At 35.6% G+C, this 21,779-nt stretch overlaps 1 protein-coding gene across 1 annotated transcript in view; it reads right to left on the minus strand.

The window, feature by feature from the left end:
• LOC127840528 (UV-stimulated scaffold protein A-like) overlaps positions 1-21,779 on the minus strand; it is a 43,230-nt gene that overhangs the window by 13,930 nt on the left and 7,521 nt on the right. The window contains exons 6-9 of the mRNA XM_052368943.1: positions 20,993-21,615; positions 6,808-6,946; positions 3,568-3,645; positions 2,395-2,509 (exon numbers count right to left, since the gene is read on the minus strand). Coding sequence (XP_052224903.1) covers positions 2,395-2,509; positions 3,568-3,645; positions 6,808-6,946; positions 20,993-21,615 — 955 coding nt within the window. The remainder of the gene's footprint in view (positions 1-2,394; positions 2,510-3,567; positions 3,646-6,807; positions 6,947-20,992; positions 21,616-21,779) is intronic.

Below are 21,779 nucleotides of genomic sequence, written 5' to 3' on the forward strand. Positions count from 1 at the left end.
TAAAGAAACCATTGCAGTAAAATGCATGTGCTAAAACCCACTCTAAAAGATATGTAATAAATGTAGCATGTATATAAATGTAATGAAACAAGAAATTGTTTATTTGGTGATAAGTGGAATAATCACGCCTGCAAAAAATGTTATTTGTTAAGAAACGTAATTAAGAAAACTATAAACGTGACGTCATTTAATTTCTACGATTGTTGTTCTCAATAAAAGTTACGTCATTTTCAAAATATTTATGAATGAAAACGACGTCATATGTTTGTTCAATTAAATGACGTCACTAAATAGTGAACTTTGTACAAAGAAGGGCGGAGTATTGAAAAATATAGTTCACGTCCAAAATGTTGAATTCGGAATCAAATCAATCAGACCCATGTTAGAATCGAAATAATATTTTTCTATGATGGTTTGTTGTCGAATAACCCACAGTAATGAGTATATATGCGTGTTATCAAATCACTCCTGCTTCACACTCGTGATTTAATTCCTACGCATCTATACTCCTAACTGTTGGTTATTCGACAACAAACCATGATATAAAAATATTATTTCTTAAATATAAAATACATATTAATTTAAAGTTTTTGCAAAACACATTCAATACTGAATACATTGTATATTGCCTATATGTCCTTTCAATAGTATAATCTGTCCCAGTGGTTGTCCTTAAGTTTTGTTAGTGATTGTTAAAAACAACCCTTGGCGTGTGCTTATGTATACTTTCCTTTGCCACTTAGGAATGATAAATGTAGAGATATAGGATCTGGCACGAGTTGTCATAAGGCGAGCTTACTAATGAATTACCTGGACGAGTTTAATAAAATATGGTATGATATGACAACGAGTGTCAGATCTTTTTATCACATGCTTTTAAATGAGAAAATTAAATAAATATTTACGCAAACATAATGTTAAATATCGAATGTTGTTTACATTTCGTGACGTCATTTGACGTTGCAACGTCATTTTAATAAAATAACAAAATGCGATTGGTCAATCAAACAAAAACTAACCCAATGAAAAGGCTTAAAAAGTATATTACAGATGTCCTGATGTATACTGTTTCAACAACTATACATGTATATTGGTTCAATAATTATACATGTATACTGTTTCAACAAATATACATGTATACTGTTTCAGCAAATATACATGTATATTGTTTCAACAACTGTACATGTATACTGTTTCAACAACTATACATGTATATTTGTTCAACAATAAGTGATTAAGAGTAAATAGAAAAAAATGACATTGTCGCTAAACCTACAACCAAGCATTTAAGTGCTGCAATTTTGTATCATTAACTGTTTAACAAAAAAAAAAGAGTCTATGTCATCAGATATGTAGGCTTAACCAAAGTGAATAGAAAATAGCTCTGCGGTGAAAATAAGTTGGGTGCAGGGCAATTTTTGCACAATAAAAAACAAGAAACCGTCAGAGACAGGTGATGCTCCCCAAAGTTTTTTTTTGTCACAATATTGCGCTATATATTCAGATAAAAGGAAACGTCTTGAGGGCACAGTAGTTGGGGGGACAAGAATTTTTTTATAGAAAATTTAAAAGGGCCATAACTCTGTGATAAATCATCCGACCAGAACCCGCTGATAATATGCACATGTATCTCCTCTTGGTAGTGAAGTTTCCCATAAAGTTTCATTGAATTCCAGTCATTAGTTGCTGAGAAATAGCCCGGACAAAAATTGTGCATGAAACACGCACGGACGGACGAAGCGGCGACTATATGCTCCCCCCAAAATAAATTTTGGGGGAGCATAAAAATACAAACATCTAACTAGAAATGGCGCGACAGAGGCCAACCTGTTTCCCAACGCTGCATGTTTGACCCAGGGTTGGTGATGGGGCCTTGCATAGTTGAGATTGACCGTATTGTCTTAAGAGAGGTTCAGTATCATTTTGAAGTAAATTGGTGTAGAAATGAAAAAGTTAATGTAAAATAACATTTTTTAAAAAGAGAAAATCTATGACGCGGCCCCACCCCAACCCCCATAATTTTTGACCCAGGAGTCAGATCAAAATTCCAAACAGTGCATGGTCTCACATATGCTCATAGCTACCAAGTGTGTAAGTTTCAAGGATCTAGTGCTAATAGTGTAGGAGGAGATAGTGGCCAGGACGGACGGACGGCAGAGATAACCACAATATCCCCACGCTTTTCAAAAAGCGTGGGGATAATAATTTTTTGCGGACGAAATGACCCATTTGTTTTAATTTCATTCAACCAAATGTACCGGTATGTTTTGCTTACAATTTAAACAAGAATAAACCTTGTTCAGTTGTTAACATCTGTAATAAGCCTCATAATAAGAACTCATAATTGTGCACTATTACTTTAACCTCAACAAAGTATTTATATTTCAATATGACCTTGGTTGTGGCGTAAGCATTTTCACAGCAGATTGTTTCAGCTTTTTCTTCTCAGCCGCTGACTTCCTTTTAAACCGTTTCTTGGAACCATTCTGCTTTCCAGTAGATGTCATGGCTGGAAAAAGAACAAATAACATGTTTTTAACATTTTATACATACGTATGGCTACTGAGACATAAAATATGACACACTTCTAACAAACAGTGTTTACTACACTAGGCAAATCTACTAAAATTGAAAATAACTGACTTTCAAACCATTAATTCATAATATCACATCCATTCAAGACAACTGCAATTTATTGTTTCATTGATATGAAAGAAAATATAGCACAATCTTAACATGAATTGTGGGTTTTAAACCACTGTTTCTTTTGCAACAGTTTGGGAATGGGCCGCCTGGGTCCCTTTGCATTGTGAACCATCATGTTTCTTTGACTAAAATTGGAAAGTTAAGTTTCTGGTGTGTGTTTTTTTTGCTTTCAAATTATTTAAAGCAATTGAGAATTTAAAGGCAGTCATGTAGGGAAAACATTTCTTTTTTGCAATGGGAAACATGGCATTGTTTTGGAAATAAATTTGAAAAAAACAAACAGTGCAAATGTTGATTGCCATTTTGAAAAACAGTCAGTGGAGCTAATATTTATCACTTATTAATACACTTAAATAAATAATACAAGGAAACCTGAGTTACATAAGTGGTCCCCAATATTATTTACTAAGCAAGGACTAAGGTGTCCCATGAAAACAATAAATAATTCATTCTTTAGTAATTTAACTTGGGGTTGGAAGGGAAGTCTTTAAAACTTGCATCTAGTTAGAAAGGTCTTAGATTGTATTCAGGTCGAGTTGTGAGAAAACAGGGCCTAATCCTGAGCGTAAAGTGTTGTTCCAGATTAGCCTGTGCAGTCTGCACAGGCTATTCAGGGACGACACTTTCCGCCTTAACTGGATTTTCGTGTAGAAGAGACTTCCTTTAAACGAAAAATACCATAATAGCGGAAAGTGTCGTCCCTGATCAGCCTGTGCAGGCTAATCTGTGATGAAACTTTAAGCACATGCATTAAGCCCTGTTTTCTCAGAATGCGTCTCATTTGATTTCCATAGGAACTACAAATGTGTCGGAATGTGCATCTGAGCAGTAAAGGTCTAAGGTAAGAAAGTGCTCACAGACCTGCCTCGAGCTTCACGTGTTCTGGGATGTCCTCCTCATAACCACACTTGTCTGGCACCTCCTCAAAGTCATCATCATCTGGCAAGAAACAGAGCAGACAAAATATGAGTCTCACTGCGGAAAAAATGGGCCTATATGAATGTTCATAGTTGGCAAAGGCAAATGAGGGGAAACACTTTCCATATTTATTGAATTTGTGGAAGGAAGTCTTTTTAATAAAAATCCATGTAAAGCAGAAAAGTGGTCTCTGATCAGCCTATGCAGACTGCAGTGGTCCCTGATCAGCCTATGCGGACTGAAGTGGTCCCTGATCAGCCTATGCGGACTGCAGTGGTCCCTGATCAGCCTACGCGGACTGCAGAGGCTTATCTGGGGGACAACACTTTACACACATACATTAAGCCAAGTTTTACCCTTTCCCCCATAAGAAGCAAAGTGAAAATGGCTTTTGCAACCAGCATAAAACCAGAACAGCCTGCGAGTAACTCACAGTCTGTTTAGGTTTTATGCTGTTTGCTGCTCATCAGTATCTAAGGGTTGAAAATAAAGTCTTTAAAGCTTTAATCTAGTAAAAAAGGTCTTTAATTAAATTAACTTTCTAAGGGACTACAAATGCATCAAAATACATATCAAAGTGGTAAAACGTTAACCAGAGCGAGCATGATATGCACTTTTTATCTAGCGCGCCACAGTTTTTATGAGTATTACCTATTGATTCATTATCAAAAGTATCTAATAATGAGATATAAGTCACTAAAACTGGCAGAAAACCCTGTACTTGGTGTTGGTGTGATGCAGCTAGGCACTACACAGAATTCACTAGGAATGCACTATAATTTATCTAACAGATCATTTTTCACCAACACAAACCAACTTTAAAGGGATCTTTTCACGTATTGGTAAATTGACAAAATTGAAAAAGTTCTTTCAGATTCGCAAATTTTCGTTTAAGTTATGATATTTGTGAGGAAACAGTAATACTGAACATTTACCATGGTCTAATATAGCCATTATATACATCTTTTGACGATTTAAAAACCTGAAAATTATAAAGCGTTGCAACGCGAAACGATTGAATAATTTGGAAAGTTCTGTTGTTGTTGTTTAATTTTGTAAAACTACAAAGATTGCTTATATAAAGTATAAAATACGTCGCCCATATATAGTTGGAAGGATGGCCAAGTGGTCTAATTGGTTTTTTTACTCCAGGTTTCTGGGGGTCACTGGTTCGAGCCCTGATGCGGGCTACTTTATTTTCCTTTTTTTAATTTTATTCTTTATATTTTACTGGAGCTTTTTAGATTCAATGTTTACATTTATCAATATAAAGATTTTAATGACAAACTTCAAAACATGCCAAAATCTGTGAAAAGGCCCCTGTAACGCCATGTATCTTTTTAAATGATCTTTCTTGTCCATGCTAATCCAATTTTTGTTAAAGGAATCAATACTGCAACAGAAAACTGTATGTATCACTTTTGTTCAAAACAATGACTGCTTATCAATTATTCAACGATGAATGTATGCTTGAACTGCAATGAATAGGTGAACCAGTCTAATGTGGTGTCAATAAGGGCAATTATATTTAATGCTACAAACGGATTTTATTATTTGAACATTTGATTATTCCTTCTGAAGCTTAATTGGCTGCAGTATCATAATACTTCCATAGATTCTTCTAATGTGGTGTCAATAAGGGCAATTATATTTAATGCTACAAACGGATTTTATTATTTGAACATTTGATTATTCCTTCTGAAGCTTAATTGGCTGCAGTATCATAATACTTCCATAGATACTTCTCATGTCTATAATACAAGCTCTAATAAGATTGAACACAGATTAACATTGTTCAGTACACTTTTAAAGTATTAATTATAAAGGCTGTTGATCTTACAAAGTAAAGATCATCCTTTGCTTAAAAAATATCATCTAGTTGCAAATGTTATATTAAGAAATAAAACCATGACAAGAAGCATGACAATAAGAAAATATTTTCAAAGCGGATTATTTCACACTTTTCCGTTCATTACCAAACTTAATTTAAAAGTGATAACACACAAACCTTCAGCTAACTGAGAACGGCTCAATTTAATCAAAATAATATGTGAACAAGGGACAAAATTGTCACAAAACCAGGTTTTCATTGTGAAAAAAAAATCTGATAAAGGGAGAAAACTCAAACTGAACTTTTGAAATGAACAAACAAAATTAACCCCCTTTGTAAGTTTGTTTTAAAAAAAAATCTATTTTTAGTCGTGGCGACCTTGACATTGGAGATATTGACGTGATTCTTTCGTGCGACACACCGTCCCATGATGGTGAACAAATGTGCCAAATGATTTTAAAATCTCACAATGAATGACATAGTTATGGCCAGGACAAGCTCATTTATGGCCATTTTTGACCTTTGAACTCAAAGTGTGACCTTGACCTTGGAGATATCGACGTAATTATTTCACGCGACACACCGTCCAATGATGGTGAACAAATGTGCCAAATGATTTTAAAATCTGACAATGAACGACATAGTTATGGCCCGGACAAGCTTGTTCCGCCCGCCCGCCAGCCAGCCAGCCCGCCCGCATTCGCCAATCTAATAACCAGTTTTTTCCTTCGGAAAACCTGGTTAATAAAAACACACAATGTTTAGTTGTAATTTTAGTAAGTTAAATTTAAGTTTTGATTTTGTAAAACATAGGGAGGGTACTTTGCTCCTACGCAGAATCTGGCTAGTTTTGTGATTCCTGATATAAAAAATAATTATACTAATAAAGGCATTTCACAACTATGTATTAATCAAGGTGTAATGTAGTACAGACCTACTCTAAAGCAAGTAGTAATTTTATTTACAAACTTTACAAGTCAACTTTTTTTTTACATATATTTGCCCAGATCGCAGTATGTTACATGAAATATATAAAAAAAACAAAACAAATAATAACAAGACTATTGCCAAGGAAAATATGTCCCCTACCGGCTCCAACATTGTCAGATTTTTTATTTTTTATTTGTTGCCATAGCAACCAGAATTCTTGCAGAGCAACAAAATGAAAAGACTTGCGTAATCTCCATATTGCCAACTGACCATGTTTCAAGTTTCATGAAAAAATATGAAGAACTTTTTAAGTTATCGCAGGATCCAGAAAAGTGTGACAGACAGACTCACAGACAAACTCACAGACGCACAGAGCGCAAACCATAAGTCCCCTCCGGTAGGGGACAATGCCATAGATTTACCAGTTTCACTGTCCTCCCTGTTCCTTCTCGAGGCCTTGATCTCCAGCTCTACACACTTCCTCACTGCAGTCTCCAGTCGGTCCCTCCAGGCAGTGAGCATCTGAATATTGGGGGCCTCACCTTTGTGGTCCATCAAGGTCTGAAGTAGGATAAGACACTTTCATGACAATGAACTGTAAAATTGAATTGTGTAGAAATACGCTAGACTTAGTGATTGAACCAAAGAGTTTATGTTATCTTTAAATTCACTTTTTAAACTCTTATCTTTACATTCACTTTTTTTGGTAAGTGACACTACCACCAGCACCAATAGCATGTTTTACCAGTATACCATGAAAAACACAAATAGCATGTTTTACCTGTATACAATTAAGAACACCAATAGCATGTTCTACCTGTATACCATTAAGAACACCAATAGCATGTTGTACCTGTATACCATGAAGAACACCAATAACATGTCCTACTTGTATACCATTAAGAACACCAATAGCATGTTCTACCTTTATACCATGAAGAACACCAATAGCATGTTCTACCTGTATACCATTAAGAACACCAATAGAGTGTTTTACCCGTATACCATGAAGAACACCAATAGCATATTCTACCAGTATACCATGAAGAACACCAATAGCATGTTCTACATGTATACCATTAAGAGCACCAATAGCATGTTTTACCTGTATACCATGAAGAACACCAATAGCATGTTTTATCTGTATACCATGAAGAACACCAATAGCATGTTTTAGCCGTATACCATTAAGAACACCAATAGCATGTTTTATCCGTATACCATTAAGAACACCAATAGCATGTTCTACCTGTATACCATTAAGAGCACCAATAGCATGTTCTACCTGTATACCATTAAGTACACCAATAGCATGTTTTACCTGTATACCATTAAGAACACCAATAGCATGTTGTACCTGTATACCATGAAGAACACCAATAGCATGTTTTATCCGTATACCATGAAGAACACCAATAGCATGTTTTATCCGTATACCATGAAGAACACCAATAGCATGTTTTATCCGTATACCATTAAGAACACCAATAGCATGTTTTATCCGTATACCATGAAGAACACCAATAACATGTTCTACCTGTATACCATTAAGAACACCAATAGCATGTTGTAGCTGTATACCATGAAGAACACCAATAGCATGTTCTACCTGTATACCATTAAGAACACCAATAGCATGTTGTACCTGTATACCATTAAGAACACTAATAGCATGTTCTACATGTATACCATGAAGAACACCAATAGCATGTTGTACCTGTATACCATTAAGAACACCAATAGCATGTTCTACCTGTATACCATGAAGAACACCAATAGCATGTTATACCTGTATACCATTAAGAACACCAATATCATGTTGTACCTGTATACCATTAAGAACACCAATAGCATGTTCTACCTGTATACCATGAAGAACACCAATAGCATGTTCTACCTGTATACCATTAAGAACACCAATACCATGTTGTACCTGTATACCATTAAGAACACCAATAGCATGTTCTACCTGTATACCATGAAGAACACCAATAGCATGTTCTACCTGTATACCATAAAGAACACCAATAGCATGTTCTACCTGTATACCATAAAGAACACCAATAGCATGTTCTACCTGTATACCATTAAGAACACCAATAGCATGTTGTACCTGTATACCATGAAGAACACCAATAGCATGTCCTACTTGTATACCATGAAGAACACCAATAGCATGTTCTACCTGTATACCATTAAGAACACCAATAGCATGTTCTACCTGTATACCATTAAGAACACCAATAGCATGTTCTACCTGTATACCATGAAGAACACCAATAGCATGTTCTACCTGTATACCATGAAGAACACCAATAGCATGTTCTACCTGTATACCATTAAGTACACCAATAGCATGTTTTACCTGTATACCATGAAGGACACCAATAGCATGTTCTACCTGTATACCATTAAGTACACCAATAGCATGTTTTACCTGTATACCATTAAGTACACCAATAGCATGTTTTACCTGTATACCATGAAGAACACCAATAGCATGTTCTACATGTATACCATTAAGAACACCAATAGCATGTTTTACCTGTATACCGTTAAGAACTTCAATAGCATGTTCTACCTGTATACCATTAAGAACACCAATAGCATGTTTTACCTGTATACCATGAAGAACACCAATAACATGTCCTACCTGTATACCATGAAGAACACCAATAGCATGTTCTACCTGTATACCATTAAGAACACCAATAGCATGTTCTACCTGTATACCATGAAGAACACCAATAGCATGTTTTATCCGTATACCATTAAGAACACCAATAGCATGTTCTACCTGTATACCATTAAGAACACCAATAGCATGTTGTACCTGTATACCATGAAAAACACCAATAGTATGTTGTACCTGTATACCATTAAGAACACCAATAGCATGTTCTACCTGTATACCATTAAGAACACCAATAGCATGTTTTACCTGTATACCATTAAGCACACCAACAGCATGTTCTACCTGTATACCATGAAGAACACCAATAGCATGTTCTACCTGTATACCATGAAGAACACCAATAGCATGTTCTACCTGTATACCATGAAGAACACCAATAGCATGTTCTACCTGTATACCATGAAGAACACCAATAGCATGTTCTACCTGTATACCATGAAGAACACCAATAGCATGTTCTACCTGTATACCATTAAGAGCACCAATAGCATGTTCTACCTGTATACCATGAAGAGCACCAATAGCATGTTCTACCTGTATACCATTAAGTACACCAATAGCATGTTTTACCTGTATACCATGAAGAACACCAATAGCATGTTCTACCTGTATACCATGAAGAACACCAATAGCATGTTGTACCTGTATACCATGAAGAACACCAATAGCATGTTGTACCTGTATACCATTAAGAACACCAATAGCATGTTCTACCTGTATACCATTAAGAACACCAATAGCATGTTTTACCTGTATACCATTAAGCACACCAATAGCATGTTCTACCTGTATACCATGAAGAACACCAATAGCATGTTCTACCTGTATACCATGAAGAACACCAATAGCATGTTCTACATATATACCATGAAGAACACCAATAGCATGTTCTACCTGTATACCATGAAGAACACCAATAGCATGTTCTACATGTATACCATGAAGAACACCAATAGCATGTTCTACCTGTATACCATTAAGAGCACCAATAGCATGTTCTACCTGTATACCATGAAGAGCACCAATAGCATGTTCTACCTGTATACCATTAAGTACACCAATAGCATGCTTTACCTGTATACCATGAAGAACACCAATAGCATGTTCTACCTGTATACCATGAAGAACACCAATAGCATGTTGTACCTGTATACCATTAAGAACACCAATAGCATGTTTTATCCGTATACCATGAAGAACACCAATAGCATGTTCTACCTGTATACCATGAAGAACACCAATAGCATGTTCTACCTGTATACCATTAAGAACACCAATAGCATGTTTTATCCGTATACCATGAAGAACACCAATAGCATGTTCTACCTGTATACCATTAAGAACACAAATAGCATGTTCTACCTGTATACCATGAAGAGCACCAATAGCATGTTCTACATGTATACCATTAAGAACACCAATAGCATGTTCTACCTGTATACCATTAAGAACACAAATAGCATGTTCTACCTGTATACCATGAAGAGCACCAATAGCATATTCTACCTGTATACCATTAAGAAAACTAATAGCATGTTCTATCTGTATACCATTAAGAACACCAATAGCATGTTTTACCTGTATACCATTAAGAGCACCAATAGCATGTTGTACCTGTATACCATTAAGAACACCAATAGCATGTTCTACCTGTATACCATGAAGAACACCAATAGCATGTTCTACCTGTATACAATTAAGAACACCAATAGCATGTTTTATCCGTATACCATGAAGAACACCAATAGCATGTTCTACCTGTATACCATGAAGAGCACCAATAGCATGTTCTACATGTATACCATTAAGAACACCAATAGCATGTTCTACCTGTATACCATTAAGAACACAAATAGCATGTTCTACCTGTATACCATGAAAAGCACCAATAGCATGTTTTACCTGTATACCATTAAGAACACAATAGCATGTTCTACCTGTATACCATTAAGAACACCAATAGCATGTTCTACCTGTATACCATGAAGAACACCAATAGCATGTTTTACCTGTATACCATTAAGAACACCAATAGCATGTTCTACCTGTATACCATGAAGAACACCAATAGCATGTTCTACCTGTATACCATTAAGTACACCAATAGCATGTTTTACCTGTATACCATTAAGAACACCAATAGCATGTTCTACCTGTATACCATTAAGAAAACTAATAGCATGTTCTTTCTGTATACCATTAAGAACACCAATAGCATGTTTTACCTGTATACCATTAAGAACACCAATAGCATGTTGTACCTGTATACCATTAAGAACACCAATAGCATGTTATACCTGTATACCATGAAGAACACCAATAGCATGTTGTACCTGTATACCATTAAGAACACCAATAGGATGTTCTACCTGTATTCCATGAAGAACACCAATAGCATGTTCTACCTGTATACCATGAAGAACACCAATAGCATGTTGTACCTGTATACCATTAAGAACACCAATAGCATGTTTTATCGGTATACCATGAAGAACACCAATAGCATGTTTTATCCGTAAACCATGAAGAACACCAATAGCATGTTGTACCTGTATACCATTAACAACACCAATAGCATGTTGTACCTGTATACCATTAAGAACACCAATAGCATGTTTTATCGGTATACCATGAAGAACACCAATAGCATGTTTTATCCATAAACCATGAAGAACACCAATAGCATGTTTTACCTGTATACCATTAAGATCACCAATAGCATGTTCTACCTGTATACCATGAAGAACACCAATAGCATGTTCTACCTGTATACCATGAAGAACACCAATAGCATGTTTTACCTGTATACCATGAAGAACACCAATAGCATGTTCTACCTGTATACCATGAAGAACACCAATAGCATGTTCTACCTGTATACCATTAAGAGCACCAATAGCATGTTTTACCTGTATACCATGAAGAACACCAATAACATGTCCTACTTGTATACCATTAAGAGCACCAATAGCATGTTCTACCTGTATACCATTAAGAGCACCAATAGCATGTTTTACCTGTATACCATGAAGAACACCAATACATGTAGCATGTTCTACCTGTATACCATTAAGAGCACCAATAACATGTCCTTCTTGTATACCATTAAGTACACCAATAGCATGTTTTACCTGTATACCATTAAGAACACCAATAGCATGTTGTACCTGTATACCATGAAGAACACCAATAGCATGTTTTATCCGTATACCATGAAGAACACCAATAGCATGTTTTATCCGTATACCATGAAGAACACCAATAGCATGTTTTATCCGTATACCATTAAGAACACCAATAGCATGTTTTATCCGTATACCATGAAGAACACCAATAACATGTTCTACCTGTATACCATTAAGAACACCAATAGCATGTTGTAGCTGTATACCATGAAGAACACCAATAGCATGTTCTACCTGTATACCATTAAGAACACCAATAGCATGTTGTACCTGTATACCATTAAGAACACTAATAGCATGTTCTACATGTATACCATGAAGAACACCAATAGCATGTTGTACCTGTATACCATTAAGAACACCAATAGCATGTTCTACCTGTATACCATGAAGAACACCAATAGCATGTTATACCTGTATACCATTAAGAACACCAATATCATGTTGTACCTGTATACCATTAAGAACACCAATAGCATGTTCTACCTGTATACCATGAAGAACACCAATAGCATGTTCTACCTGTATACCATTAAGAACACCAATACCATGTTGTACCTGTATACCATTAAGAACACCAATAGCATGTTCTACCTGTATACCATGAAGAACACCAATAGCATGTTCTACCTGTATACCATGAAGAACACCAATAGCATGTTATACCTGTATACCATAAAGAACACCAATAGCATGTTCTACCTGTATACCATTAAGAACACCAATAGCATGTTCTACCTGTATACCATTAAGAACACCAATAGCATGTTGTACCTGTATACCATGAAGAACACCAATAACATGTCCTACTTGTATACCATGAAGAACACCAATAGCATGTTCTACCTGTATACCATTAAGAACACCAATAGCATGTTGTACCTGTATACCATTAAGAACACCAATAGCATGTTCTACCTGTATACCATGAAGAACACCAATAGCATGTTCTACCTGTATACCATTAAGTACACCAATAGCATGTTTTACCTGTATACCATGAAGAACACCAATAGCATGTTCTACCTGTATACCATTAAGTACACCAATAGCATGTTTTACCTGTATACCATTAAGTACACCAATAGCATGTTTTACCTGTATTCCATGAAGAACACCAATAGCATGTTCTACATGTATACCATTAAGAACACCAATAGCATGTTTTACCTGTATACCGTTAAGAACTTCAATAGCATGTTCTACCTGTATACCATTAAGAACACCAATAGCATGTTTTACCTTTATACCATGAAGAACACCAATAACATGTCCTACCTGTATACCATGAAGAACACCAATAGCATGTTCTACCTGTATACCATTAAGAACACCAATAGCATGTTCTACCTGTATACCATGAAGAACACCAATAGCATGTTTTATCCGTATACCATTAAGAACACCAATAGCATGTTTTACCTGTATACCATTAAGAACACCAATAGCATGTTGTACCTGTATACCATGAAAAACACCAATAGTATGTTGAACCTGTATACCATTAAGAACACCAATAGCATGTTCTACCTGTATACCATTAAGAACACCAATAGCATGTTTTACCTGTATACCATTAAGCACACCAATAGCATGTTCTACCTGTATACCATGAAGAACACCAATAGCATGTTCTACCTGTATACCATGAAGAACACCAATAGCATGTTCTACCTGTATACCATGAAGAACACCAATAGCATGTTCTACCTGTATACCATGAAGAACACCAATAGCATGTTCTACCTGTATACCATGAAGAACACCAATAGCATGTTCTACCTGTATACCATTAAGAGCACCAATAGCATGTTCTACCTGTATACCATGAAGAGCACCAATAGCATGTTCTACCTGTATACCATTAAGTACACCAATAGCATGTTTTACCTGTATACCATGAAGAACACCAATAGCATGTTCTACCTGTATACCATGAAGAACACCAATAGCATGTTGTACCTGTATACCATGAAGAACACCAATAGCATGTTGTACCTGTATACCATTAAGAACACCAATAGCATGTTCTACCTGTATACCATTAAGAACACCAATAGCATGTTTTACCTGTATACCATTAAGCACACCAATAGCATGTTCTACCTGTATACCATGAAGAACACCAATAGCATGTTCTACCTGTATTCCATGAAGAACACCAATAGCATGTTCTACCTATATACCATGAAGAACACCAATAGCATGTTCTACCTGTATACCATGAAGAACACCAATAGCATGTTCTACCTGTATACCATGAAGAACACCAATAGCATGTTCTACCTGTATACCATTAAGAGCACCAATAGCATGTTCTACCTGTATACCATGAAGAGCACCAATAGCATGTTCTACCTGTATACCATTAAGTACACCAATAGCATGTTTTACCTGTATACCATGAAGAACACCAATAGCATGTTCTACCTGTATACCATGAAGAACACCAATAGCATGTTGTACCTGTATACCATTAAGAACACCAATAGCATGTTTTATCCGTATACCATGAAGAACACCAATAGCATGTTCTACCTGTATACCATGAAGAACACCAATAGCATGTTCTACCTGTATACCATTAAGAACACCAATAGCATGTTTTATCCGTATACCATGAAGAACACCAATAGCATGTTCTACCTGTATACCATTAAGAACACAAATAGCATGTTCTACCTGTATACCATGAAGAGCACCAATAGCATGTTCTACATGTATACCATTAAGAACACCAATAGCATGTTCTACCTGTATACCATTAAGAACACCAATAGCATGTTTTACCTGTATACCATGAAGAACACCAATAGCATGTTTTACCTGTATACCATTAAGAACACCAATAGCATGTTGTACCTGTATACCATTAAGAACACCAATAGCATGTTATACCTGTATACCATGAAGAACACCAATAGCATGTTGTACCTGTATACCATTAAGAACACCAATAGGATGTTCTACCTGTATTCCATGAAGAACACCAATAGCATGTTCTACCTGTATACCATGAAGAACACCAATAGCATGTTGTACCTGTATACCATTAAGAACACCAATAGCATGTTGTACCTGTATACCATTAAGAACACCAATAGCATGTTTTATCGGTATACCATGAAGAACACCAATAGCATGTTTTATCCGTAAACCATGAAGAACACCAATAGCATGTTTTACCTGTATACCATTAAGATCACCAATAGCATGTTCTACCTGTATACCATGAAGAACACCAATAGCATGTTCTACCTGTATACCATTAAGAACACCAATAGCATGTTTTATCCGTATACCATTAAGAGCACCAATAGCATGTTTTACCTGTATACCATGAAGAACACCAATAGCATGTTCTACCTGTATACCATGAAGAACACCAATAGCATGTTGTACCTGTATACCATGAAGAACACCAATAGCATGTTGTACCTGTATACCATTAAGAACACCAATAGCATGTTCTACCTGTATACCATTAAGAACACCAATAGCATGTTTTACCTGTATACCATTAAGCACACCAATAGCATGTTCTACCTGTATACCATGAAGAACACCAATAGCATGTTCTACCTGTATATCATGAAGAACACCAATAGCATGTTCTACCTATATACCATGAAGAACACCAATAGCATGTTCTACCTGTATACCATGAAGAACACCAATAGCATGTTCTACCTGTATACCATGAAGAACACCAATAGCATGTTCTACCTGTATACCATTAAGAGCACCAATAGCATGTTCTACCTGTATACCATGAAGAGCACCAATAGCATGTTCTACCTGTATACCATTAAGTACACCAATAGCATGTTTTACCTGTATACCATGAAGAACACCAATAGCATGTTCTACCTGTATACCATGAAGAACACCAATAGCATGTTGTACCTGTATACCATTAAGAACACCAATAGCATGTTTTATCCGTATACCATGAAGAACACCAATAGCATGTTCTACCTGTATACCATGAAGAACACCAATAGCATGTTCTACCTGTATACCATTAAGAACACCAATAGCATGTTTTATCCGTATACCATGAAGAACACCAATAGCATGTTCTACCTGTATACCATTAAGAACACAAATAGCATGTTCTACCTGTATACCATGAAGAGCACCAATAGCATGTTCTACATGTATACCATTAAGAACACCAATAGCATGTTCTACCTGTATACCATTTAGAACACCAATAGCATGTTTTACCTGTATACCATGAAGAACACCAATAGCATGTTTTACCTGTATACCATTAAGAACACCAATAGCATGTTGTACCTGTATACCATTAAGAACACCAATAGCATGTTATACCTGTATACCATGAAGAACACCAATAGCATGTTGTACCTGTATACCATTAAGAACACCAATAGGATGTTCTACCTGTATTCCATGAAGAACACCAATAGCATGTTCTACCTGTATACCATGAAGAACACCAATAGCATGTTGTACCTGTATACCATTAAGAACACCAATAGCATGTTGTACCTGTATACCATTAAGAACACCAATAGCATGTTTTATCGGTATACCATGAAGAACACCAATAGCATGTTTTATCCGTAAACCATGAAGAACACCAATAGCATGTTCTACCTGTATACCATGAAGAACACCAATAGCATGTTTTACCTGTATACCATGAAGAACACCAATAGCATGTTCTACCTGTATACCATGAAGAACACCAATAGCATGTTCTACCTGTATACCATTAAGAGCACCAATAGCATGTTTTACCTGTATACCATGAAGAACACCAATAACATGTCCTACTTGTATACCATTAAGAGCACCAATAGCATGTTCTACCTGTATACCATTAAGAGCACCAATAGCATGTTTTACCTGTATACCATGAAGAACACCAATACATGTAGCATGTTCTACCTGTATACCATTAAGAGCACCAATAACATGTCCTACTTGTATACCATTAAGAACACCAATAGCATGTTTTACCTTTATACCATGAAGAACACCAATAACATGTCCTACTTGTATACCATTGAGAACACCAATAGCATGTTCTACCTGTATACCATTAAGAGCACCAATAGCATGTTTTACCCGTACACCATTAAGAAACCAATAGAGTGTTTTACCCGTATACCATGAAGAACACCAATAACATTTTTACCCATATACCATTAAAGGTACCATCAACCACGATTTTGAAGAAAAGAAAAGTTGTAAAATACGGTATTTTTTTACAATTATTAGTTTATATTGATTAAAATAACACGACTGGTATATTACATTACTTGAAAAATGTTATTAAGTTTTCATATTTTCAGTATATTCGGTATTAAATTTTACTTGGTATGACTACCAGGTAACTACCAGTTAACTATAAATAACGCCAGTAGATTGATCATCATCGTCATGTGGTAAAGCCAGGAATGCAAATTGTGCATGCGTAGTGAATTGTATAAAATTTTTTATATAAAATGATCAATCTACTTGCATTATTTATAGTGTGTCTATGGTTATGTCACCTATTTTCGCGATGTACTTTCAATTTCACATCGCGAAATTTAATTACCGAATATACTGAAAATATGAACTTTTTTCAAGTAATGTAATATACCAGTTGTGATATTTCAATCAATATAAACTAATAATTATACAAAAATACGGTAATTTAGAACTTTTCTTTTTTCATCATTTGTGGTCGACGGTCCCTTAAAGAACATCAATAGCGTGTTTTACCCATTTGATATACCATGAAAAACACCAATAGCGTGTTTACCGATATACTATGCAGAATACCAATAGCATGTTTTACCAGTATACCATTAAGAACACCAAAAGCATTTTTACCAGTATACCATTAAGAACACCAATAGCATTTTTACCAGTATACCATTAAGAACACCAATAGCATGTTTTACCTTTATACCATGAAGAACACCAATAGCATGTTCTACCTGTATACCATGAAGAACACCAATAGCATGTTGTACCTGTATACCATGAAGAACACCAATAGCATGTTGTACCTGTATACCATTAAGAACACCAATAGCATGTTCTACCTGTATACCATTAAGAACACCAATAGGATGTTCTACCTGTATACCATGAAGAACACCAATAGCATGTTCTACCTGTATACCATGAAGAACACCAATAGCATGTTGTACCTGTATACCATTAAGAACACCAATAGCATGTTGTACCTGTATACCATTAAGAACACCAATAGCATGTTTTATCGGTATACCATGAAGAACACCAATAGCATGTTTTATCCATAAACCATGAAGAACACCAATAGCATGTTTTACCTGTATACCATTAAGATCACCAATAGCATGTTCTACCTGTATACCATGAAGAACACCAATAGCATGTTCTACCTGTATACCATTAAGAACACCAATAGCATGTTTTATCCGTATACCATTAAGAGCACCAATAGCATGTTTTACCTGTATACCATGAAGAACACCAATAGCATGTTCTACCTGTATACCATTAAGAACACCAATAGCATGTTCTACCTGTATACCATGAAGAGCACCAATAGCATGTTCTACCTGTATACCATTAAGAACACCAATAGCATGTTGTATCTGTATACCATGAAGAACACCAATAGCATGTTCTACCTGTATACCATGAAGAACACCAATAGCATGTTCTACCTGTATACCATGAAGAACACCAATAGCATGTTTTACCTGTATACCATGAAGAACACCAATAGCATGTTCTACCTGTATACCATGAAGAACACCAATAGCATGTTCTACCTGTATACCATTAAGAGCACCAATAGCATGTTTTACCTGTATACCATGAAGAACACCAATAACATGTCCTACTTGTATACCATTAAGAGCACCAATAGCATGTTCTACCTGTATACCATTAAGAGCACCAATAGCATGTTTTACCTGTATACCATGAAGAACACCAATACATGTAGCATGTTCTACCTGTATACCATTAAGAGCACCAATAACATGTCCTACTTGTATACCATTAAGAACACCAATAGCATGTTTTACCTGTATACCATGAAGAACACCAATAACATGTCCTACTTGTATACCATTGAGAACACCAATAGCATGTTCTACCTGTATACCATTAAGAGCACCAATAGCATGTTTTACCCGTACACCATTAAGAAACCAATAGAGTGTTTTACCCGTATACCATGAAGAACACCAATAACATTTTTACCCATATACCATTAAAGGTACCATCAACCACGATTTTGAAGAAAAGTTGTAAAATACGGTATTTTTTTACAATTATTAGTTTATATTGATTAAAATAACACGACTGGTATATTACATTACTTGAAAAATGTTATTAAGTTTTCATATTTTCAGTATATTCGGTATTAAATTTTACTTGGTATGACTACCAGGTAACTACCAGTTAACTATAAATAACGCCAGTAGATTGATCATCATCGTCATGTGGTAAAGCCAGGAATGCAAATTGTGCATGCGTAGTGAATTGTATAATTTTTTTTATATAAAATGATCAATCTACTTGCATTATTTATAGTGTGTCTATGGTTATGTCACCTATTTTCGCGATGTACTTTCAATTTCACATCGCGAAATTTAATTACCGAATATACTGAAAATATGAACTTTTTTCAAGTAATGTAATATACCAGTTGTGATATTTCAATCAATATAAACTAATAATTATACAAAAATACGGTAATTTAGAACTTTTCTTTTTTCATCATTTGTGGTCGACGGTCCCTTAAAGAACATCAATAGCGTGTTTTACCCATTTGATATACCATGAAAAACACCAATAGCGTGTTTACCGATATACTATGCAGAATACCAATAGCATGTTTTACCAGTATACCATTAAGAACACCAAAAGCATTTTTACCAGTATACCATTAAGAACACCAATAGCATTTTTACCAGTATACCATTAAGAACACCAATAGCATGTTTTACCCGTATACCATTAAGAACACTAATAGCATGTTTTACCCGTATACCATTAAGAACACCAATAGCATGTTTTACCCGTATACCATTAAGAACACCAATAGCATGTTTTACCCGTATACCATTAAGAACACCAATAGCATGTTTTACCAGTATACCATTAAGAACACCAGTAGCATTTTTACCAGTATACCATCAAAGGGGCCTTCTCACATTTAGGCAAATAGACAAAATTGAAAAAAGTTGTTTCAGATTTGCAAATTTTCATTTTAGTTATGATATTTGTGAGGAAACAGTAAAACTGAACATTTACCATGCTCTAATATATCCATTTTATGCATCTTTTGACGATTTAAAAACCTGAAAATTATAAAGCTTTGCAACGCGAAACGATTGAATAATTTGGAGAGTTCTGTTGTTGTCGTTTAATTTTGTGAAACTACGAAGATTGCATATATAAAGTATAAAATACGTCCGTCATACATGCTTGGCAGGATGGCCGAGCGGTCCAATTGGTTTTTTACTCCAGGACTCCAGGGGTCACTGGTTTGAGCCCTGCTGAGGTTTACTTTTTTTTTTCTTGATTTTTTACTGGCAAACTTCAAAATATGCCAAAATATGTGAAAAGGCCCCTTTAAGAACACCAATAGCATGTTTTACCCATATACAATGGGAGACAGTCAAAAACTGAAGACATGGCCTTACATTACTTTGTATCATGTTTAAGCTATATTTTTTCACTTAGATAATGAACACATACCTGTAGCCATGTTTTCACTCTTGGCAGGTACTTGTTCTTGATCAGGCGATACTGGCCCTGTATTCCCTCTATAATAGCAGCATTATCTTCTGTCTCTTGCACTGTTGTGTTCTCGGGACCTCCTATGGATATTGTGAGTGCAAACTGGCGAGAGAACACACCGTGTTGCTGACCAAGACTTGAGTCTTCTACACCTCCTTCAGAGTCATTCTCACTGTCTGAGCCAAGAGGATAATCAGGTTCAATATATTTAGCACTAGTAGAAATGGGACTAGAATCATGAGATGTAGCCGTTTGGGATTGGCTGTCACTTTCCAGCCGTTTGATCATACCGTTTGTACAGTAACTGTCAGTCCCACTGACACTATCTACCACAGAATTATTTATCTCACTGATATCCTCTGAATGCTCAGCTTTCTTGTTGATACAAGCTGAAGATCCTGATAAGTTTTGAGATGATATGTCCACTGATGATGTCATAGTCTCTGTTGATGTCACTTCCTGTTTTGATTGTGTCACCTCATGCACATCAACAGGTATGAAGAACTCATCTGGCTTTGGTAACAGAAGCTCTAAACCATTTTCAACCTGAGTCACACATATCTCAATTTCAGCTTCACTTTCTGTAATAGAACAAAGAATTATAACACATTCAGCTTAAATATGTAATGTAAAATTGTAAGCGTTTTTAAAAATAAATCAGGTAATTAATTTTTCCTTCCTGCGCTAAACAAATGATACCATTGTTATCAAAATGGAAATTTTGTCAATGGCATATTAATACAAA

This window comes from Dreissena polymorpha, chromosome 8 (genome assembly GCF_020536995.1).
Source record: "Dreissena polymorpha isolate Duluth1 chromosome 8, UMN_Dpol_1.0, whole genome shotgun sequence".
Lineage (NCBI taxonomy): Eukaryota > Metazoa > Mollusca > Bivalvia > Myida > Dreissenidae > Dreissena > Dreissena polymorpha.